General features: G+C 43.2%; 1 protein-coding gene across 1 annotated transcript in view; it reads left to right on the top strand.

The window, feature by feature from the left end:
* The window catches only part of LOC124156465 (SKI/DACH domain-containing protein 1-like), a 116440-nt gene that overhangs the window by 86021 nt on the left and 6269 nt on the right, over positions 1-24150 (top strand). The window contains exons 4-6 of the mRNA XM_046531037.1: positions 11124-11238; positions 19546-20065; positions 22874-23010. Coding sequence (XP_046386993.1) covers positions 11124-11238; positions 19546-20065; positions 22874-23010 — 772 coding nt within the window. The remainder of the gene's footprint in view (positions 1-11123; positions 11239-19545; positions 20066-22873; positions 23011-24150) is intronic.

The raw sequence follows: 24150 nt of genomic DNA, 5'->3' as shown, positions 1-24150 counted from the left end.
CTGCCCGAAAAATTTCATCCTGAGTGGTATGTTGTTTTAATTTCATCAAAATCTATATAAACGGGTTGATTATTGCTAATGAATTTACTTGCTTAAACGAGACTTTTGGATGAGCTCGACCTTAGTGCCTATTACTTTTTAATGTAATCTTTTCATACGATAACGCTCATGTCAAATTCCCTCGTGAATCGCTTAAACAGGAACGGATTAAGGCCGTTGTTTTTGGGGTGGGCGGTTCATTATTTTACATGGCGCCTTGATAGTATGAAATTCCTCTCAACAATGAAGCTACTTAAGCCTGATATCAGTGCACATGTGGCTTTTAAATATTCATATCGATTATTTTAAAGCATTATTTGTTAAGCTGGTGGCCCAAAAATTTGCATTGGAGAGCCTCCCGCCCTCCCCCTTAATCCGTCACTGAGTTTTTCAGTCGTCCGCGGGACTCAGTGAAGTGGGCGTGGTGCGATGTAAGCGGGTCACTTAGTGGCCGTGCGGTGGACCCGAAGGTCCATTTCGAGAACCGCATCATCCGACCTCGTTGAGGGGCATGACATAGCAGCACTGTGTTGACCCCAGTGAGCGACGTGTGTATCTGCTCTTCTCATCTTGACGGTGAGATAAGCAGGGGTCAGTGGACTGGAAGGCTTATCTAGAAATATGCTCGAAAGTGTCGCGGTTGAGTAATGACCATTTGGCACTGAAAAGTCTTGGACGGCGCCCGAAATAGAGTTGGACCCTGAGTGGGCACACTCCTCCGTAGGGTTTTGTAATTGCTCGCGTTAAATATACTCATGTGAAAATACCCGTGTCTCGGCGATTTCAAGCATCTTACATAAATGTTTATTTCCGTACGCTGCATAAATTGTAGGAGAAGTGCGTTGAACTGTGATCCGAAGGGCTCATCTGAAGAGATATAGTTTTGTCGGTACATATTGCATTGGGTGAAAAGTGTGAGATAGCCTTTTCACGACGGGCAGTGGCGATCGCGTAGGAAAATGTGGCGCGATGCCACTACTATCGTTCAGGGAATTGGGAATCAGCCACTGAATGGAACTGGCCACTTTTTTCCAGAGCCAAGCTGCTTAGTTGCTCAGTGATTCGATCCCAAATATCCCAGTTGGGTTGGATAGGTGAGGGTAGAGTTCACCCCGTGATTGCGTGTGAATTTTTGTAATGAGGCTAGATTGTTTCCTTGGACCAATTCACCCTTCTAGTATTTTTGTTTGATGGGGGGAGGGGTGCGAAGGCTTATCTGGGATTTTGAACTGAAGTTTTCGGTCACCAGCCGAGCGCTATGATGACCCTCCCTTGTTAGACTATAAAATATCAGAATTAACTCGATTGGGAAAACCGCCCTCTTCTTCCCTAATGTAGTTTCATTCATCGTTGCCTTGGCTCCAGACTGTCTGACGCTGCTGCCGAAGTCACGTGGGAGATGGCGTCACAAAAGTCGCTAATCAGCTAACGCCGTTTTCGCTTCAATGTCTCTAGTAGTTTTTTTAAAATAATTCTAAGTAGTTATTTTGGAATTTAAGTGCACTTCAAGGATCTTCTGAACGATGGAATAATTTCGCGATACATTTATGCCGTAGTCTGTTGGAAAATGCCACCCGCAGGCCGCGAGCGACACGCAGCCGGCAAGCCAGTCTCGAGTCTGCCTCATCCTGAAATTTGGACGGAGGTCAACGAGGATGAAGCGCTACGACACGTGTTCCACGTTGCCAGGAATTGGATTGAACTGGCTTGGCCGTGCTCGAGGGAGCTGCTTCCTGTGCATATTTCGAACCTCAGAGTGAACATATAAATTTACGAGAGCGATTTCCGGCGTCTGCCCGTGGAACCAAGATGGAAAAGGCATAACGCAAGATTGCGAGTGATGGGCCTGAATGCCCCACTTCCACAATAAGATTTGTCGCATTATTTAATGGTTCCGGCATCACTTAAAATTATTGGATACATGACATAAGGAAATAAAAATCACAATTTTTTTCCATGCTGTTTATTTATTGTCACTGGCTATGGTTTCGATACTTACACCGTTAACTACGTATTACATAAATATTAGATTCTATATTATGATATCTCCTTGATAGTGACATATGTATCAAAACAATGGAGGGTGTCAATAAATATTCATTGTGTAACGAACGAAGATATTTTTATTTCTCTATTTGTTTTATTGCTGTTAATTTCGATTGGAAATTTTATTAAGTCAAAATGAATCACTCGAGCATTTTTTCTAATTGAATGTGTTTGTAATCAATACATTAGCCAACTATTTCCATTCCCCATAGTAATGCAGAAGTTTGAGTTCCAATTTTTGACACACCTCATGGTTACTGCGGGGACTTCGTGCGTTCTCTTGTTTATATTTAGTTCTAAATTACGGGAAGCCTTCTCGAGACCAACTTCGTGTGGATGTGTGAAAGTCAACGCTGTTTTTGCGTATTTCTCACCGAATTCCGCGCACATGAAGAAACCGAAATAGAGCACGACCAAGGCAGAGATTTTTTTTGGATTCGTTCGGGAGATTATTGTACTTTTCAGCGGACTCCCGCTAATCCGAACATCCGCTCAATCCGAACAGTTCCGAAGCGAAGTTTTTTCGAAGAGAATTTATCTTTTGTTATTTACGTACAGATCTCGTTTATCTTTAAGCGCAACTTTTGTATGCTCAAGGTTGCTTGCCGTCATAACCGCACTTTGAAATACAAATACCCACACAAGAGAGTAAAAAATATGAGTTCTTAGCGTGAGTGTGGTTCGTGGAAGAAGGGGCAGGGCGAGGACAGTCTTGTCCAGTTCCGCTGTACTAAGCACTACGTACGCTTGTGATTCCTTCTTCCGTTTCAAACTGATTTTTTTGCTATTATTGCGGCCAATCCGAACAGTCTAGTAATTCGAACAGGGTTCTGTCCGAATGAGAACGGATCAGTTGGACTCCACTGTATGATTTTCACCGTCCTTCCCGATCATCAGCGATGTTTTTCGTTGCACGAATCACATACCAGTGTGGAGTTCGTAAGGCTGCCCCGAAAAACGTCCAAGTGCTGCCGCCGTGGGGAATAGGACTGCCTGGTCTTCTATCTTGTCCCGCAATATGAAAAAATGTTAGCGATGAATTAACTTTAGGAACCCCTTAACGCTAATTACGGTGCCATAAGGTCAGTGGTGCTTTCCATAAAACCCTTAACGAAACCAGCGTAAATTAACGGGAAAATGTCGTGAGGTTTAATCGATTTAGAATTTGCGCGAAATAAATTGAATGTAGAGTAAAGGTTACTTGTTTCAATGATTTTATTCGCTGCTTTTTTAACTTTTACCTTAAATATTGGGGTAATGCGCCTGAGAATGAAAAATAAAATGGATAGTGATAATGGAATAGAGAAGTGAGCTACGGATAAGGCTTCTGGGAAGCTAAGTAGCTACTAAGTACTATTTTAACACAGTGTGTTGTTATTAAGTTTACACTTGAGTGATGAATGGCCTCCCAGCACGCGTTATTTTTTATGGAAGGGTTAATTCCGTCCGTCGGATGGGACGTTAAACCTTGGCCGCTCAGGAGATTTTCGCCTCAAGCAGGCTAACGCCAGGTTTCTCTCCACCCTTCCTTCATGGCACTTGAGCTTTTGTTTTGCCTCGGAATGCCATTCCTTTTACTGTCTTCATTAACTTCTTACCCTCGATGCAGTGTGTGGTTGCAGAATATAATGTTCTAAATCTTACCTGAATAGTTGTCTCGAGCGTTAGGTGGCATATGTGAATGTTCTATATTGTTGTATAGGAGTGGTGTAACTATGGGAGGATGAGGAAGATAGACCTCCCCAAAGCCTCAGAGAAATAAGATATAATTAAAACTGTTGTATAGTTTTGACACATAATAACTGCATCTGCTTAAAATTAAAGATCGCTTATTAATATCGTGGCATCGAGACGAGTCACTCAATACCGACCGGTGACTAAGGGGTCATGGAGGGTGCGCGCGCGTGGGGGGAGGGGGGTCGCCACCCCCTAGGCCTCCCCAATTCCCCCTAAAGCATATTCCTTGTAATGTATAGTTTTCAGTATAGTGTGAAAACCGATCTAATGTATTAAATGAGCCATCTTACGATTTTATCAGTGTTAACCAGTATGTAGTAATGTAATGTGCGATGGTCAGGGCGTCTATTAGGTGGAACAGATTGTGATAGTAGCAGATATAATTTTTATCAGTAACTTTGTCTCTGTTAGGGAGTAGCCCTACACGTTCTCTTAATTTCCCCTCATTTCGTAGTGTCTTTCCCTGTTTCGTTGACCCGGGATGTGGTCACCGCGCCGTTGCGATGCGAAGTTGTGAGGGCACCTCGTGACGACCGCATGGCGGTATTCCACGTGGGGCGTCGGATTCCGCCCCCGCCTCGTCTAACGACCACCTGCCGCCCCTCCTTCGGGGGGACCCCCCCTCCCCCCGCTCTCTCCCGCCCCCGGACGACGGTGTGTGTGTGGGGGTGGGGGGAATGGAGTTATTATTGGGGAGGGGGGCGCACTTGTTGCTCTCTTCCCGCCTCGGAAGCGCCTCCGGCAAGCGCGTAGCGCACACCAACATTCCCAACGACGTGTGTGTGTGAATGGGACAAGTGGACATGGGCGCGGCCGAAGCGAAGCCCAGCTCATGGACGGCGGAAGCTCAAGTGTGGTCATCATTGCAGTCCAGCCGACGTGCTCGAGATGCACCGAGGATGGCAGATGAAGAATTGTGAAAAAAATATTGCTATGAGATGTACATAAGATAAGCACTTCCTTTCAAAGCAACATTCGATTCAAATTGATGTATTCAATTAGGTAAATAAACATAATTACTCGTTTTAGAAGCATAAGAGCTTATTCTCACAAATGGAAGTATTTATATATTTCTTTGATACGAGAATTATTTCTCTATAAAATAATACACGTTGATAAATATGCACTTCTGAAGTTGAGATAGTTAATTATTAAATTAAAAATTATTGCATTTGTTATTAGCCTCCGTATATTTTGTATTTCTTATTGATTTTACGAAAGGGAATAATGTCAGTGGGCACACAGTACAAAAACGTTGATCAGTAGCCATAATAAGATCTTGAATATGCTTTTGATTTGCGAAAATATTATTTGGGAAGAGATAAATTTAACTTTATGGTAAAATGGTCTACAAAGAGTTCGTAAGAAGTGAATTATAGACCTTTGTGTGAAAGGGTTTCAAGGAGTGTATATTTTCACATAATAATCAATTTTGTGTCACATAATGCTTCCTACCGTGTGGAATTAATTCTGGGAAGTGGCTGTTCAATGTGAGTGTTGGTGTAGGAAATTTACATCTATTCTAGGGGCAATATTTGTGGATTTGTGTTCGAATTGGAAAAGTGAATATATATTGAGGCAATCGATGAAGAAATAGCGCATAGGTGAATGGAGTTAGAAAAAATTTCCGTCGATTTTGTGGAGAAAGCCATACCATTTTCTTCATTAAGATAAGAACATGGACATCTCTTCGTAGACTAAGTGCAAACCTAACACAAGAATTTGACCAGCGCTGAAGTTTTAAATTAAGTACTCGTTATGTATCGCTTTAAATTAAGCAAAAATAGCCACAATGTGGGCGATGCAATTCTAAAATTAATGGTTTCAACTGGGAACAAGACTGATTAGTTTTAGTCGGTAAAAAATTCTATTGGCTTGGTTTGAAATGTCAAGACATGATAGGAGGGGTTAGTTTACATTGTAACTCCAACTTTTATTTTTCAATGTTTGATGAAGGAATGATAGTATTCCCCCTCTTTTAATTAGGAATTGACACCCTGCTATGCACAGCCTTGGAGTGACGGGTACCGGGTTCTAGTTCGAGTGAAACTTCTGCCCACTCTAACAATTCATTTTTTGATCGCCACCACTTCCCGGAAATCGACGTGTGAATATCACACGCCAGTGGCTGTTGACAGTGGCTCTTAATTACCTTCGCTCAACTCGGGGTTCAACCTACAGTGGTCAATTAATTTGCGAGGTGCATATGTTTATTTTTTTAAGATGAAGATGAGATGAGATAAGCGAGTTCAGTTGGAAACGGTTGGGCCCTCCGGGGGTTCATTTTGAATAGGACTTCATCATCACCAAACGCGGCCCTGCCTCAAACCAATCAGGAACTCTCGAGGTTCGCGTGACTTAAAAGAATATCCATACCTTCTCTCAAAAGTTTTTTTTTTAACGCCGTACGTATGACGTATGTATACGCTTCGACGATATGCATCGTGGGTTCGTTGGTAAATTTGCTTTTTCGTGCCACGCCCCCTTCGTGAGGATGAGATGTAAATGTTATGCGCGTTTTCTTCCCGCCCTTCGCCCTCACCCTTGCTCTCTCGAGGCAAGGGACGCCACCTGGCATGCACGACGAACACCGCTCCGCCCCCACCTTCGCATGACCAAGTCAACGTTCCTTTTGAACAGCTTGTCAATTCGTTTTGAATTCTTGGGGAGGGGTGTTTCGTTTCAGGGGTAGATAACTGCATCGGAACGGTCGGCCTTCGCCCGGATACGGACGAGCGGGCGTATTCCAGGCGCATTCTAACCCTCCCTCTTAAAACCAAACCTCCCCTCCTCCCCGATTTTGTATCATCATCATCATCGTCATCACTGGTCAGCAATCCTGAGATTGGTTTGACGCAGCTCTCCACTCAATTCTCTATCAGCTAATCTTTTCACTCAAACGTAATTCTTCGCTTTCACATCCTTCTTTACTTTTCCATATATTTTATACGAGGTCTTCCTTTTCCGTTTTTGCCATCCACTTGTCCGTCGACGATTGTCTTTATCAGGCCATGTCTCAAAATATGTATGGCCGGCCTATAAGGTTGTTCCGTCTTCTTATTAAAGTTTTCTTGGGGCTTCTCTTCTCACCTACTCGCCTTAGGACTTCTTCATTATTATACTTCATATATATTATGCATTTAAAAAGCCCTCCCGAATTCGTTTTCTGTGCCGCTACTTGCGCAAAGCATCCCACCCTGGGTGCGAAAGGTGCAGAAAGATAGGATGGCTGACCCGAATACACTTGGCGGTATTTGAAAACCAAACGAAAAAAAATTACTGTAAGTAAATGTGCAATAATAATAATCCGTATATAATTTAGAGTGAAATCTCATGAGAATTCTCCTCATAGGATGATCTCCCATTTTTCTAGGAACAATAAATCCACTTTCGTTCGCGGTAGACTTCTTCGCCCAAACGACGGTCCTTGATTCTTTCATCCATATCCCAATCTCCAGAAGCGTCGGCGGGCTCCTTAATCGTTGCGCCACCTCCTTCCCTTGTCCTTCCTATTGTCCTCCACCCTCTTGATTGAGGTCCTGGGGTCTCGGACCAACGAGCCCGTCGTCAGGAGTGAATCCCCGCAGTACCCCCCCTCCCCACAGGGTTTCTTTACCTTTGCAACGCGTTGTTACGAAGTACACATTACATAGAGAAATGACTCTAAATAATGACCATTATGCCGGTATATCGTGACCCCGGTCGTTTCTGTATTTGATGCGGGTTTTCCATGTTCAACCGTCCAATTTATTTATTTAATTCGGTGTACTGAGATGGAATTGCACAATTGCATTGCGCTTGACGATCATTTGAGTGGCTTAACCATCCGTCGTCGCCAAGTGTACGCCGGGCACTTGTACCAAATAAGGGTAAATTATAATGGTGGAGCGAAAGTTTCTGTTTGTCATGCAAGGGATTTATTGAAGCTCAATAGGTTGCAGTGTGTGTGTGTTAAGAAAGACTCGCCAACGGCTTGTCGAGGTGTATCACCGTGCGGTGAGGGAGCTTAGAACCTCTAAGAAGATGAGAAGCAGTTTCCAGGAAGGGAATGGAGAGAATGTTTGCTTGCTGCATGAAGGTGGAGAGGGAGGTGGTGGGCGAAGAGGGGAAACTTTCGGCCGTGATAAGGGAGACTGTTTATCGGGAGAGTGGTGAGAGGATGTTGAAAGCTCGAAAGTAGGGAAGGATGTTAGGCAAGCCGGGAAGGAAGAGTACGGGCCCGGTGAAATAGACGAGGAACCTTGTGCTTAACCTAGGAAAGGAATCGTTTTTGAAAGTGACGCATCTTCGGCTCTGAGGTTTTCTCTGTGGGTAGCTTAGTCGATGGCCAACGGTTCGTTGCGCACGCTGGAGCATCGGTGGCCATCGCCGACCAGTGGTGTAGCCGGGAATTTCGTTTGAAGGGGTGGTCCAAAACCGGGGGGGAAATATTTGAAAAACAGGGTACGAAGCAATGGGTTTAAAACTAATTTTTAACACTTTTCATAATCGAAAAAACTTCATTTGTTAAAGAAATAATTTGTAAATTTATGATTTTTCAATATTTTATTTTCTTTTATGAAGGAAAATAATTGTATTTTTATATTTCGGAGGGGTGGGGGGAGGTCCGGACCCCCTAAACCTCCCCTGGCTACGCCACTGTCGCCGACCGCAGCATCTGGAATGATTCAAAATGCTTGATTTTGTGTTACTATGCTCCACCCGCGTAATATGTTGACTTTATTATAACATTTGCGTTCATTCGCAATTATGCGTGCTGGAATGACCGTAAAAGCTCGAATAAAAACAATTCGCTCATCAAAGACCCTTACGAAACGCGGCTTTGTAGGCTTTGGCAACGAAGAAGACGATCGCTTCCGGTTATGGTGAACAACTCTGCTTCCTTCGAATCCAATTGCGATCGATATAACGATCTTAAGATCTGTTGGTGTTGGTATGGTCGTGAGACGTGACTTGCGTGAATGCGGTCTGTGCGTGCGCGTGCTCTGCCGTGAGAGCGGTCGCCTCTCCTCGCGAAATCTCGCACCTATCGTGCAGCGAGATCATGGAACTGGGTGGAGAGGCACTCGATATCACGCCATCGCTATTGTTGCACGGTTCTTGGGAATGAGGAAAACAGAATAGGTACCGTTACCTTACAGAGCGCGTATATAGACGAAGTGTTCATTACCTAATTATACCCACCGTTCTTTGAAACTGTTAATTTTATCGCTGGATTTATTGTAATTCTCACTGGTGATAATTTTATTCTACAAATTTTCGTAATTAAATCATGCTTGACTCTATGGTAATGACTTTTGTTCCTAATGAAGATTGCTTATTTTAACTCTTCGGCGAGACACGGTTTCAACGCAACGCCATCATCTGGGTCGTCTTTATTATGAATCTAAAAATATAAGCCTGATACAGTTTTATCTGTGAAGAATGCCGTTATTCGCTTTTTCCCTTGTTAACCACCGTCTCGTATGTGAAGTGTGTTTAACCGTGAGCGGCAGTGGAGGCTCTCGCAATTGAACACCGAAGGCAAAACTGTGCCGAGAAAACCGCGTGGTCGCTCTCGCGTACCCTTTGTAAACCGCCGCGGCGCGCCGCTCAAGGTTCAGACTAAAGAGGAAACAAAGAATATGGCGCCGGACACTGTTTCGCTTTAATAGAAAGAAACCGTCCAACATTGATTCCGTGATATTCCGATAAAATGGCCATTCTAACGTGGAAATTGGAGAAAATCTCTGATGTAAATCCTTAAAAACAGTTAAATTGACATCCTGCTGTCTCTTCTTCTTATCGATTCTTTGAATTTGATGCGAATTGAATTTTATCTTGAAATTAACTAATCGGAATCAATCCAACCGCTCTGTATATCAGCCAATCACCTGTGGTCACGCCTAAGGTATAGGGAGTTGCCAACCTTGTCCAAATGTGCAGTAATGAATTATGTACATCACTTTTTCCGACCCTTAGTCTCATGCTGAGGTTTCATGCTCCCTTTGGTTTCGCACTATCTCCCGCGGTGACGTCATCCCCCCCCCCCCCCCCCCATCACTCACGTGAAGCTAATCGTGCTTATTGACGGGAATGCCTTCTATTCGTCGTCATCGCGTGAGAGAGGAGGAGGGGGGAGGGGAGGAGGCCGATGGATCTCCGATCGATTCGCGGGAGAGGTATGCAGCCGTGCGGGACGGACGAGCGCCGCCCGGTTGCCCACATACAGGTGTCACAGGGACGCCTTGCCCACTCTCTCTCACCCTTCACGATGTCCGTCCTAATCAGCGCTAAGGGATTCCAACGATCGATTGGAAACTTTGATTATCGCTGCTGTTTGCGGATCAGGAATGTTTGATCGCTATCGATTTGGCCAAAGTTTCGATCTAACCCATGGTGTTATAAATTTACTGCGGAAGGGACGTTGATTGCTTGTTTTCTGACGTAGAACACTAGTCACCATTCATTTGTTTCGGGGTTGCCATGGATAATGGTTATAGCGACCCTAATGATGACTCAATCCTTTTTCTTGACCTGGGGGTGGATGTGCTCGGATGGATTACGGGCCATAATTTATACATTTATTATGGCACGTAATCAAATATCCGCATATTAATTATGTACATAAATAGCCTTCGGTATTCATCTACGTACCACCCCAGAAGCCACCTCAATAGGAGTTAGGCGTGTGTTGGAACAACAGACGTTAACTTGTAAAATTATTATTCGGTGTCGGAACGAATCCCGGACGATTTGTGCGTGCCCACTTTGGGTCGGCAGAATAAAAAATAAGTTGATCACATTTGGCCCTTCTGTTCGGTCACCCGAGGACCCCGGAAGCGACGTGATCAAAGGGCCCCAAGAGGAAAGCCCTCTCTTCTAACAGTGAGATAAAACAGTTGGAGGAGCATTTTTTTAATGGGTTAAACGAAAGACCTAATGACAATTTAAAGTATCAGTGTTTTCATTTATCCTGATTACTGGGTAAAAATGGTCAAAATTGTAATTATTGTCTGCCTAAAAAGCTAACAGTATTTCTAAACTAAGGGCGCAATATTTTCCCTGGTAGAAATTGCTATGCAATCTGGATTTTATTATTTGAAATTTGGAAAACTCTCGCTCGCTGGGCACTTGGATCAGTACGAACCCGGTTTTGCAGACCCAGCGGGGATTCGTGGCCTGTCAGCCCCTGGTTTTGGAGTAGCGAGTCCATTGTTGTACTTTGTGCCCATTTTGCATGATGCATTGCTTCCAAATGATGTCGCAAAAAAACTCTCTATCGTGTTTGTGTTGCTGATCGATTGGTCTTTTTTTCACAGGCGTGCCCACCTCCGGAACTGCCTGGAGAAGCTGAAGGAGATGGTGCCTCTGGGGCCGGAGGCTTCCAGGCACACGACGCTCGGCCTCCTCACCAAAGCGAAGAGGTTCATCAAGGTGAGAGAGTGCTTCGCGCGTGCATGCCGCTCGAGTGTGCCCGGGACAGTGGTGACAATACGTGGACGGTGGTTTCACACCACTCGGAGGGACGGGCCTGGGTCATTTAATTTTTTATAAGCTTCATGCACACTACCGTCATTAACGTTACCAATTCTTTGTCATAATTCCCCATAAATTCTTTGATGCGGAGTTTATGAGTCCATAATAGAGGAAAAATGACTTTATATCAATTATATTTCTGAGACAACAGCGATATTTAGTTGAACCCAAGAAATGTTTTGATAACCCGGAAATCTATGTTAACCCATGCATCAGAGAATCATATTGGAATGGAATATAACTGTTTCAAATATTGGACTATGAGTTTTCTAAATCGTTATTTGATGCGTAAATAAATATCCCATGTGTGCGAAAAATCGCGAAATTTTATAGGAGTAGTAAAGAAAATGAGTTTTTTAATTTGATTTTTATTGGGGATAGCATCTTTAATTCCGAATGGTTTAAAAGTTTTTTTTTCACTCTAAATTTAACTTGGATTCCATGAAAACTGTTGAAAAAAGGTCTCAAGGCAAAATCTTTTTATCCAAACTTAGAGTGGTATGCTCCAAGGTTAATCCTATTTATCATTTATTATTATTTCTCCGATAAATAGGATCGTATGTAATACGTAATAATGCGCAAATAAATATCCCATTGTGCAAAAAATCACGTAATTTTATCGGAGTAGGATAGAAAATGAGCTATTAAATTTGATTTTGATTGGGGATAGCATCTTTAATTCCGAAAGGTGAAGTAGAGTTATTTAATACAATAGTGCATACCACCCCGCAAGACGCCCCGCGTAGGCGGGGGGAGGTGGAGTTATGGCACCTGTCGTTATCAAAAAATAAGAAGAAATAAAGAAAAAGAGATGCGCGAATTGAACCCCTCCTAGAATAAAACGTATTCATACACCGATCCGTGCGGCAAAATATATCTTTTATGGCCGGTATCTCTTAACCGGAACATGGTACAGCCAAAATCTTAGCTGGAGAATGCTAGTAAGTTATATTTGGTAAAAGTAGTTCAAAATAACGTTTAGTTAAACTCATGATCTCCAACGCAAGGATGAGTTAACTCCAGTTTTCATGCTCCGCAAAATTTTTACCAGACATTGTAAAATCGTATCGTTTCTGTCGTTAGCTTATAACTCAAAATATCATTTACGAAGAAAATCAAAACTCGGATTCCAAGTGACGGCACATACTGTGGGTAGGCGATAATGTTCATGACACAGCTAAGCTGTAAATAGTTCTCGCTAGGAGAGGGCAGTTTTTTTTCTCTTGGGGCTAGTGATCCCCACTCGCTGAGAATGCATCGTTCTGTTCCCGTCAGCATCCATTCCATTCTGCATCCGCCTTCGAGAAGGAGACGTTCAGTTGGGTGTGTGTGTGTCTGCCATGCATGTCTCTGCTGAAGACATTCGGCGACGCCCCCCCCTCCCATCCCCTCCCCCCCGCATGGTATACTCGGTACTTTTCCAACATGTGGTCTACCAATATTTATCCTTCGCCGCGATTGCTCTCGCCTCTAACCGCTAGGCATCTGTCATAACGATTTGTTTAGGTCAGGGATTCTCGTACGCGGTGGCTCATATTTTCTCCTCGTTTAAGTAAACATAGTGGGGGGGACGGTGAAGCTGCGATGGGGTCGCGGCACACATTTTAATGGTCCGTAAAGGCCAGCGGTAATTGTATCAGTGGAGTCGTAATTTATGACTTCGATAAAATTTATTTTTCTGTAATTATTATAAGCATATTTTATCAACATTAAACCATTTGGAGCATAATGCACCAAGTGGAGCATATTTTATCAACATTAAACCATTGATAGTGGCGCAAAAAAGGGTTATCAGGGTTATAACACGATCGTATAGGAAAAGCCACTCATTTCCTCTATTCAAAAAATTAGATGTCCTCCCACTAAGGCATTTATTCATTTATAAAGTCCTTAGAATATTCTATAACCGTAGTGGTGAAAAGGCCCGACCACAAAACTATGACATTAGAGCTTGGAGAAACTTCCATATACCTAGGCCGACGACCGAAATTTATCGACAGTCATACAATTACTTAGGGCCTAAATTGTTTAGCATGTTGCCGAGTAATGTAGCAAACTCGGAAAAAAGATGGGGATTTAAATCCGCCGTTAAAAAATGGCTTATGATGTGTGAGGAAGTAGAGTTTCTACTAAGAAAGGTGGGTTAAAAAGTTTACAATAAAAGGTATATTGTATATTCTATGTATGTAATTATGCGTTTATATAAGAAAAATAAGAAAAATAGTTATCCTTGTCCAAATATTTGAAATACGTTTTGTAATAATGAATGCAATCGGCAATAGAACAAATAACTGAATACAAAGAAATTTTACTTCTCATGTGTGCTAGCACCAGACCTATGTAAAAAGTTTATGATGGTAGCCCCAAAACTACTAAAACGGGTACCTATATATTCCAAAATATTTAAGTATGTTCTAAAATGTAATATTTGATTGTAAATGGAATAAATTATATATTATTATTATTATTATTATTTGTGCGGGGACTTTTTATGTTCCCTGCTCTATCGAAATGTCATATTGAACGAATTTCACTTCGTTCATATTTACAGGGTCATTCCTAGGGCTTAAGTGTGATATCGCACATGGGGCTTATTATTACAAACCCTTGTCCAAAATATTACTATTTGTGTAATTTTCTTTTCTTGGCTTTGATTTGGAAGATATTCCATTTAAAGAAATGTATAATTTTCTATGTATTTCCATACCAGTCAACGTCGGCTGACCATGCATTTATATAAGATTGTGAGACCATGTCGGACATGGTGTTACGTCCATGATTCGTCTGAGCTCCTTATGAAACCGATTTGATGTTGGGCCCCATTTTTATAGTTATCGTTGAGTAGTCCCAAGTTCGGAGAGCCCCGCGCGTACTGATATTAAGTGCAAACAGAGCGCTCAACGTGGCTGCGATGTAGCCGTAAGTTGGGGTCAACAATGAAATCACTTGAGTCACCACAATACCGAGTTCATGATTGGACATGGAAAAATATAGTAAGTAAAACCTTTAAAAAATTTTTAACCCGATGCCGCTCATTCACCGTAATTTTTATGGGAATAGAATTTTCACTCGGAGTAAAATACCCGCATCAGATCAAACCATACTCTCGAGGGAATCAACCAATCCGTGACCTTCGTGGATACGGAAAGGTCGGAGGGAGAGGGGTCACGTGAGTTCGGGGATTTTCTTTTTCAATCTCGTCTCAATGTGTAGACTGAAAACCGCTCCTTTTTTTGCATAGAAACTAGGAATCGTCGAAACTATCGTAAAATTATATTTTCAATATATGTGGGGCAGCGGTAAGAATTTGGTGGGTAAGGGTCGTTTGACTAGATTCTTTTTCGTTCGCCGCCTCTACCGTCGATATTCCTTTTCTTGTGAATAAAACTATGCTTTACGGGTACTTAACTTGAAAAACTTGAATGCCGATACCCTCTCCACAAGTGAACCAAAAACATTTCTCTTCTGGCCATCTTGAGAAAGACCTCGATGATAATTCGCTTCATTTAAAGGCACGGGCAATCACGCAATTCTAATTTTTTTCTCATCTCACATAAATCGGATGAATTTTGCGACTCGGAGGATGGTTTGGTTGGATCCGACTCGCGGAATTTTTTTCTCGGCTCATATCTCGGTGGTGCGGTTTAAATTCGTCGACTGCCAAAATGAAGCTCGCGGGTTCGAATGCCGCCCGGGTTGGTCGCCCCTATCCGGTGTATGGGAGTTTGTGATCGTTTATTGTTACATGCGGAGGACCCCCGTAGTAAGAGACCTCATGGTGCTTTTTTCGGGAAGACGAAGATAAAAAAAAATATGAATCTGAATATATTTCGATCGGAAAGACCTGTATCCCATTCACTCTAAATTAATTTTTCGGAAAATATGGTAAAAATCATTTGCACTGTAATTGCTAGGGATGGATTTTTTTCGGATCCGGATTCGGAACGGATCCTTCATTTTCGGAGCCGGATCTTTCGGGTCGGATATTTTCGGATCCAAATGCATTTTCAAATTCCTGACGCTGAGAATCCTCCGATGATTGTTCAATCTCTTGGGAAGAGTCACACTATGTGCCAATCCTATTTTGCCTTTTTCCACGGCTGAAATTCTCCTACGAGAGCTTTCAAACCAAACGGTTCATGAGTAGGACAAGAATCGCATGTGACGGCGCATTCGAAGATAGAATCGGAACTGTTTCCACCCTTGTGGGGCGTTGCATTTACTGAAGCTATTATTTAAAATTTCGGATCCAGATCCGAGGTATCCGATCCGACCATCCCTGGTTATTTCTATTTAATGGTTTTATTATGATGAAGGATTCAATGATATTAATTCTAATGTTTTTTATTTGATTGATGCAATAATAATCTAGAGAAAATGTTAATTTATTATTATATCAATGCGACAAAAATAATTGGATATTATAGCTCTAATGTTTCTCGTTGTATCTCCCTAAAAAACCTTTCACGGTCTGTGACAGCTTTTGCATCTCCAAGTGCACCAAGTAGAGTTAACTTCGTTATTTTGGGCATATTTTTCCAGTTGAAATGTGTGGTACTTGCGCGAATGCGTTAGTGGTGTTTGCGATGGGGAGGCCGCGTGGTGTCCGCATGTGCCTCGCCTCGACCTCCTTTCATCGATTCCCCTCCCACCCTCGTATCGACTGCCCCCGCCCCTCCCGTGTATTCGCAGAGCGGGCGTGGGGGGGGGGGGGGGTGGAGAGGGGGCAGGCGTGAAAGGGAACTGAGAGAGCGGGGGGAGGGGGGGAAGGAGGACTCGAATTACGTCCTCGGGCGCCTCACTCACCCGCGATCAAAAGTGGTGGGGAGGAGAATGGAAGAATGAATATGCTGCAATGTAGGGGATTCTCCAATGGGACACTAACAATTAGACGTGTCGCCACCAACCGCGCATGTTATTGGGTTTGCAAAGTCATCGCTTACAGAAGAGCGATCCGATTTCTCGGAGAAATAAGCTTTAAGGCTTTCAAAAGAAAGTTTATATTCGTGATGAGATAATTTACCAGATTGATAGCGTTCAAACTTTAGTAATTTTAATGATGGTTCACTATTCCAGTGTTTTGTACGTTATAAATTTGGTAAATGATATCATCACGAGTATGAATTTTCTTAAAAAGCCGTAATTACAGTTTATTTCTCCGATAAATAGGCTCGCACTGCCGTCAGCGACAACTTCGTAAACCCATTAAAGTGCACGATTCACTTTTGCGTAGTATAATAGTTGTTCACTTTGCTGGTGTTCGGCGCCTTGAAAATGATGGTTATCCGTTTAAACCTTTGTCGGTGTAAGTTTGATTATAGTGTGGAAAATTAAAAAAGGTTGTGTGTTCTTCTATCATCATGAGTGAAGAATTCCACTAAATTAAACCCAAGTCTATTGTTTAAATTCATAACTTTTCTTTGCTATTTTTCGCGTGGGCAAATACTCTATTGCAGGTATTGATAGAAAATGGTTCGCCCTGCACGCATCTCAAAAAATTGTCGATGCGCTTTCCCATTTAATGAAGTTAAGACATTTTATTGAGCTAGAATCAGTGGCAATGTCTCGAGGAAATAAGTCACCTTAACATTAAATGGATTGAAGACATCGCACTAAACTAACATTTGAGCTACGGAAGCAGTTCATTGTTTGAATCGACCACACGTTCTGTAATCGTACGCATAAAATGAAGTTAATGAAACGTATAGAGGGGGGCGGAAGTTTGGTGCGAAGACAAAAAAAATCTGCGTTGAAAGATGAGATGTTAGGGGAAAATCATAAATAGAGCGGTAAATCGCAGTCTTCCACCCGGGAGGCGTAGTGACGATTTCAATTTTGGCCAGCATTTTTCTGTTCGGGACTACTAAGTGCGCCACTCCCTGCGAAGTGTAGATACACCGACCCACCCCTCCGATTTGGTCCAGATCCGCTGTGGCGGTGGATCGCTGAATGAAATCGAAGGCGAAGAGTGTGGGTGAGGAGGGCGTTTCATTTATTCCTGGTGGCTTGCTCCACCGACGATTGCACTGCAATGCCGCCGACGAGTCTTTGAAGTCGATCCTCGGGCCCTGTTTTCGTCGTCCAGTAGCCGATCGGGATTTGGACGAGTGCGTGTTTCCCGCGAGGCTGTCGTGTGCGCCCACAGGGTCTTTTTGGCCACATTTCATGGGCGCGTGCCAGGGACGAGAAATCCAAAAATCTCCCGTGCCATCACTCTTCCGGCCGCAAAAACGCGATCCGAAGAGAGCCCTTCAGGCAAGCCGTTGGAGCATATCTATAAGCAAGAGTTTCTCTGGAGCGAGCCCAGATACACTCATGTGTACTAAGGGATCTCGCCGAACGTGTTTGATGCTTAGGATACTTCTTAGCATCAATCCCCATAGATCATTCGCGTGCTGTCTTTTTTCGTGAGGCATAAACGTACACCGTCATCTCAAAATTATCAGCATATTCTTATCAAAATTAACTTGTGCCTCACCCTCCCTTAGAGAAACTATTGAGGTTAAATTTCCGATTTTTAAGTGCAGGGCATTATTGAAAAACAATCTACTCTTTAAACCCTGAAAATGTCAATCTGAAAGCGTAAGCTCAAACGAGCCCTAGATCACCAAGAGACGGGTCCAGCGGGGGTGAGGCGCCCCCTTGATTTAATTTTAGTTTGCGTATTACCTGATGAATTCTGCACTCCTACATTATACATCACGTAATAGAAAATACCACCATAATGTGTAGAATATATTTTGGCGAATAATGTATCATACCAATGGGTGATTTTTATTCCGCCGACTCTTGTCGACTTGTGTTTGCTCACGGAAACTCACTTTTTCCCTACTTTAATCCGTTGTTATTCACATTGAATGGACAGCAAAATTTTCGACACCAGTCCACTTGTATCGATGAATGGAAAAAGCACCCGTCAAAGATTGAGTCATTGACCTTATCCTTGGCCGCCCTCTTGAAGGAGTAGTTAACGCGGTAGTTGCGATGGCAACCTCGCACCCCCAACTCCACCTTTCCCCCCTTAAACCCCCCCCCCACCCCCGACGGAACATCCTCATTGTTGAGCCCCTATTTGCTCTCATTCTCAGAGAGAAGATAAACAGAGCGCCATCGGTGACTTCTCTGTGACCAAAATCTGATAATAACATCCAAACCCTCATCTTCAATATTATTATGATGTATATAAAAAACAGTAAATTAAATTTTCATTTAATTTTAATTTTGATAACTCTCCTTTTTCTTGATTGTTGAAAATAATGGAAATAAAATTTTCATTCGAAATAAAAAAACATGGAAACGGCTATCTTAGGTTTCAGCGTTCTATCATGTAAACAGTAGATGAGTTTCTAGGGTAAAATGCCGGTACCAACATCGAAACTTATTCATGATTAATGTTGAATAACTTGCCGTGGACCACTAGCATTACACGCCTCATGAGTGGCACTGCGTATGTGCTATCTTATGCCATCGTCTCGAAACAATGGCATGAATGGGCGCTCAGGTGAGAACGTATTTAGTTTGACGTCAATGGTCCGGGTTGCTGTTGAGAACAAATGCCTCATTGGTTATCTATGCGTATAAAAGGGCAAATCTTTTTACGTATAATATCTAAGGTTTTAGCCAATCAAACACAATTAGGGATCAGATGATCAGGAATTTCCTCGATTGCAATCTTGGTCGCATGCGCAGAATCTGAAAATCGTTCTCGTCTATCTATACCCTGACCTCATGGTCGTTAGATTTCTCGATTTTTCGCCTATGCTTCTGAACTAAAAGCAATAGAACGCTGGTCGCCATGCTCGATTCGATTGAAATGATGGTGCATTTACCGGGGCAAAAACTGTCGTCTGCGATCCGAATAATTTATTTTCCTAGCCGTAATCGCATCCTAATGAAATGTGCTGAGGAAAAGCTTTCAAAGCTGCGCGATTCCCCATGCATTTAAGTGGAGCTCAACTCTGGAGATCCTTCTCAAGATGATCACTTGCGCAACTTCACTTCGGAAAAGTGTATCAGCATTCCATTGTTTATAGTTTTGGATTGGGCGAAAAAGTGATATTAATAGGCCTTACCACGAATAGTAGAGTATTGGACTAAGATTATTATTATGGTGGAGTATTACAGTGATAATTGTTATGTACCCTTGTCTCCCTACAGTAAGCTCTCATTAATTCATGCACGTGTGTCTCTTTCTTTCGAACGCAGAGCCTGGAGGAGCGGGAGCGAAAGCATTCGGTACACAAGGAGCAGTTGAGCCGGGAACACCGGTTCCTCCGGCGGCGCCTCGAGCAGTTGACGACGACGGCGGCGGCGGGGACGCCGGGCGACGCGGCGCAGCCCAAGGCGAGCCCGCTGCCGACCGTGGCGGCAGGTGCGGCGGGCGCCCCGTCGGGCCACCATCACCACCACCACCACCACCATCACCACCACCACCACGGCGGACACCACAACAGCCACCACCACCACCACCACGCGTCGTCCCCTCCGCCGCCGGCCGCCCCCCACGCCTCGCTCTCGTCGTCGTCGTCTTCCGCCGCGCCCCCGCCGCCGCCGCGGCCCTCGTCCCCGCCGACGGCCAATGGCGCCGCCACCGCCCTCTCGCTGCTCTCCAAGCGGCGCTCCGTCTCCGAGTGCTCCACCTCAACCGTCTCCAGTACAAATTCGTCGTCGGCCGCATCCTCGTCTGCCGTCTCCTCTGCCTCCTCACCCTCCATCTCGGAGTCGGGTAAGCACAACACAAGCACCACTTCCCCCCCCCTGCTAACTTATCTAGTTGTAGGGGCGGTGAAGTCCTCGCCCGCTTACCTTCTAGCTCTCGGGTTCGAATCCCGTCGGGGTGCATTTCACACCATTCAGGGCTATGTTGTACATGAAAGTCCAACAAGTAAGGTGTGAGTGGGGACTTAATAGTGTTACATTCGCTTATTGAACACGTTGACCGTCATGATGTTTTTAGTAGATATGTCCTCTGACGCCATTAGTGTTTTTCATTCTGTTAACTATTCCCGGATTATAAAACATTAAATGTGTTTTTGTACTTTACTTTAAAATAAATATTTATATTCTGACGCCACAACGGTCATGGCCCATATGTTAGCAAGAGATTCCGGTCACTCCGGCGTCAGAAATCCACTTTGAAACAGTCGCTCAGAGGCCGGTCACTATGACCGGCGTGGCGTGACGGGAGCCTCTTGACTCTGGTCATTATGACTGGCATAGCGGTCAACGTGTTAATTGTCAATGTGTCAACGTGTTGAATTACAATCTGCCCACTGCCTCCTTGTCCTTGGTCCCCTCGCAGCCCATCTTGGAGACGGATAAACACAAACAAGCACTTGATAACTTAGGGTGGTGGCTTGTGAATGGCTTTCCATCATGTGGGACTGGGTTCAAATCCTGGTTACGGCGGTGATTTTTGAGAGACCACTTGATCCCTGCTGTAGTGCTTTATGGAGAGCTTCAAGCAGGGATGCAGACTTACAAAAAATATTGGGGGGGCCCAAACCGGGGATCTTGCCCCGGGAAATTTTATAAGTAGTGAGTTTTTAGTTTTTTAAGCATTTTAGAAGAGTCATGTGATCAACATTAGAACCCTGATAACTCGAATCTCAGTATCTGGACACTCCGGGGAAAATCGACAAGCCTGACACATTTTTTTCCTCACACCCATAACGCATTTTTGAGGGGGCTCAGGCCCCCTTACGCCCCATGGAGTCAGCGCCACTGGCTTCAAGTGAAGCACTCCTTCCATTGAGATGGTTTGTTATCCCCTTGGTGCCTTTTAAGAGTAGGCTAATACTGACACAGGGTTTCTCTCCATCCTTCTATTCCCACTCTCCCATCGAATGACCCCAGCTGTCGGTCCCCTTCTCCAAATACCTCATCTTTGATAACTTGTGTTATATCCCATCCATCATCATCATTGTCCATATATCCTGAAGTTGTCTAGACTCGCTAGTGGCTGGGGTAACTTTTTGAAACTCCATGCCAATGAAAAGTGAAAATAAATCTTCGTGCGGTGTTTCATGTATTATGTAAGCACACATTCGCTTATTTTTGACCCCCTGTCACCCCTCCTCCTGTGTAGGCAAAAATAAGCCTGGAGGATGCATACGTTGCTCCACTAATCTCTGTCCTCTATTTACCGCCCACACCCTCCCCCTTTTATGCGATGTTGTCACTTGGACGTAAATTTTCATAAATACCTGGGAGTACCCTTTCCTCTAGCCAGGTCAATGTCTTCATGGCTGCCTATGTTTTGTCTCCTGACTCGGGGCACCATCTTCAGGAAAGTGAGTGAAATGTTCCTGAACACAGTGTCTGAGTCTGGAGCCAAAATCTTGTGATGGCTATGGAGATATTGACACGGACAAAACCCCAAAAGCAGTTCCTGAATATCATTCGCTGGGAATGCGCCAAGTCATATTTCACCCTTTCTTTCGATGATTCTTTTAAGGGTGTATTGAATCATTTCTTTGTGCAAGCCTTATGTTCATCTCTGACCGTAGGCATTTCAATTTTTAGCTGGGCAACCATGCCTGCCAACCCCTCTTTCATCCCTTAAGCCTATAATTGGACAACTCTCGATGGCTTGAATGCAGACTTGAAGTTGGCTAGCTAAACATTTTGGAACTCCTTGTCAGTGAAAAATTAAATTTAATCTGCATAGTTGTTGAGTGAATTCTTGCTGGATAGATTGCTGAGTGGAATCCTCCATCAATGCCAGCATTCCTTTGGGGCCTTTTTGACATCAGAATAGACAGTGGCCGTTATGTAAACACTAAAATTATATACTTTTAATGCCCATTGACATTATCTGCTCTCTTTGCCCACTCATGTTGCAGGCTTATTGAAGTTGAGAAAATGTGGTGCTTGATAAGGAGTGTATAAAGGTTGCTCAATATTTTTCTTATTGTTCACCTTTTTTTTAAACTTTGTTAAAGGTTATAAGCTATCTGTCATATCTCATCAGTAGCTTCATTTATGAATTAGGTTGAAAATTTTCCACTCAATTTTCCTCTATTGTGTCAGGTCTAGGAACTTCCTTGTGTATTAGTCATTTCCCCGTGACTTATGTTCATCCATTTTCCCGTTGCTTTCACGATATTATCAAGCCAAAGGTTTGTGTATTGTTCTCTAATTATTATTATCCCATATGTTTAAACCTGGTTGGTAATCCCGTGGTGTGATCTAGTGTTATGAAAATTCATGAAGTAGAAAGTTTTTGAGAATGAGGTAAATGTTAAAAGTTTATTCAAAATGAAATGTGTGGTGAATTTCAACCAACATTCAATTGCAGAATGAAAAGTCATGTGTTATCCTTAATTCTGGGGAAAAGGATTGGGTATTCTACCTTTGCCATGTTATCAATGTGGTAAAAAATTAAAAATGGAAATGTTCAAATATCGGTGAAGAATGATTCATGTTTTCTGTTGTAGAATTTGGCTGAACGACTCCATGAGTTTAGTCAATTTGTCTTCCAGATGTTTGCGACAAATTTGAATGAACATTCCTTCTCTTTTGTGCCCTGCAGATGAGGTGGATGTGATTGGCTATGGTAGCAACCAGAGTGACACAGATGATCACAGCAGTGTGCGTTCCACGTCCAGTGACAGTGGGGTGGCCATGTCGACCAGTCGGCTGACCCTCTCTGAGATGGAGGTCATCTAGGTGAGTAGCTTGTACACGTGGTCATTTATTAGCCTCGGTATTTCTCCAAGGTCAGACATGCATAGCTACAAGCAGACACATTGCCAGAAATTTGTTTTGGGGAGGGCTTGGTTGGTATGTGGGTTGCCAATCTGGTAATTTGCCGTTGAATCGTATATTTCATATAATGCTGAAAGTTAAATTCATAGTTTGTTACTTCTGAAATGGTCATAGTTATTATGGATTGGTCACTTTATGCAATATAATTAGGAATACTATGGATCAATACAGTATAATCCCACTAATCTGAAAAGTTTAATCCAAATACTGCTTAACCTGAACAGCTGTGAGGCAAAATCACTTCCGAAGAAAATTAACCTTTTACGATTTAGAGTACAGTCCTTTTCTTTAGTATGTAGGCCCCAAAAACATAGTGCAATCATTATTTTATGTGCAAATTAGAAAAATTATAAACTACAGCAGACTCCCAATTATCCGGCTGCGGTTTATCCGGGTTGTGGATTATACGTGCACGATTTTCACTCTCGCTCAATTTTTCCGCGATCTTTAATTTAAAAATCGGATGCAAAATCATTGGAATTACGGCATTAATGCTAGAATACACCAGGCTTATTATTTCTGTTAAAATCCCCTTCGTAAAACGGAAGCGATCATGTGCTAGCTGCATTCACAGGAGCACCGTGTTCCTGTTTTCCAAGCTTCGCAGTGTGCGACCGTGCTCCTTGATCTCTGATACACAGCATGCAGCAGTTGCGACCTGGCCAACTTGTGCGAGATGCGAGTACGTGATGTGGTGCCTGACAGTGTAGTTTTCGACATCCAGCAGTAGTTTTGAAGCATTTGTGCAAACCACTTTTCAGTATTCATGATCACACAGCCTCGGATATGTGGTTTTCGAAACTAGGCCTTACATGGAGCATTAATGAGCAATTACAACCATGTTATCGCCACCAAAAAGATAGCGAACTGGCAAAGAAAGCTCTCATTGAGTCCGGGAAGCACTCTTAAATAACAGAATAACTGCATAAATAATAATATATAGTTTGTTTTACGTAAATTATGAACATTAAAACACATTTGAGTGAAAGTTTGGGTTATCCGTATTTTCCGATTATTCGTGCCGTCTTCTCTCCCCATCAT

The sequence above is a fragment of the Ischnura elegans genome, chromosome 3 (genome assembly GCF_921293095.1).
Source record: "Ischnura elegans chromosome 3, ioIscEleg1.1, whole genome shotgun sequence".
NCBI classification, from domain to species: Eukaryota; Metazoa; Arthropoda; class Insecta; order Odonata; family Coenagrionidae; genus Ischnura; species Ischnura elegans.
The sequence above is the reverse complement of the archived record's forward strand: the minus strand, read 5'-3'. Positions and strand labels throughout refer to the sequence as shown.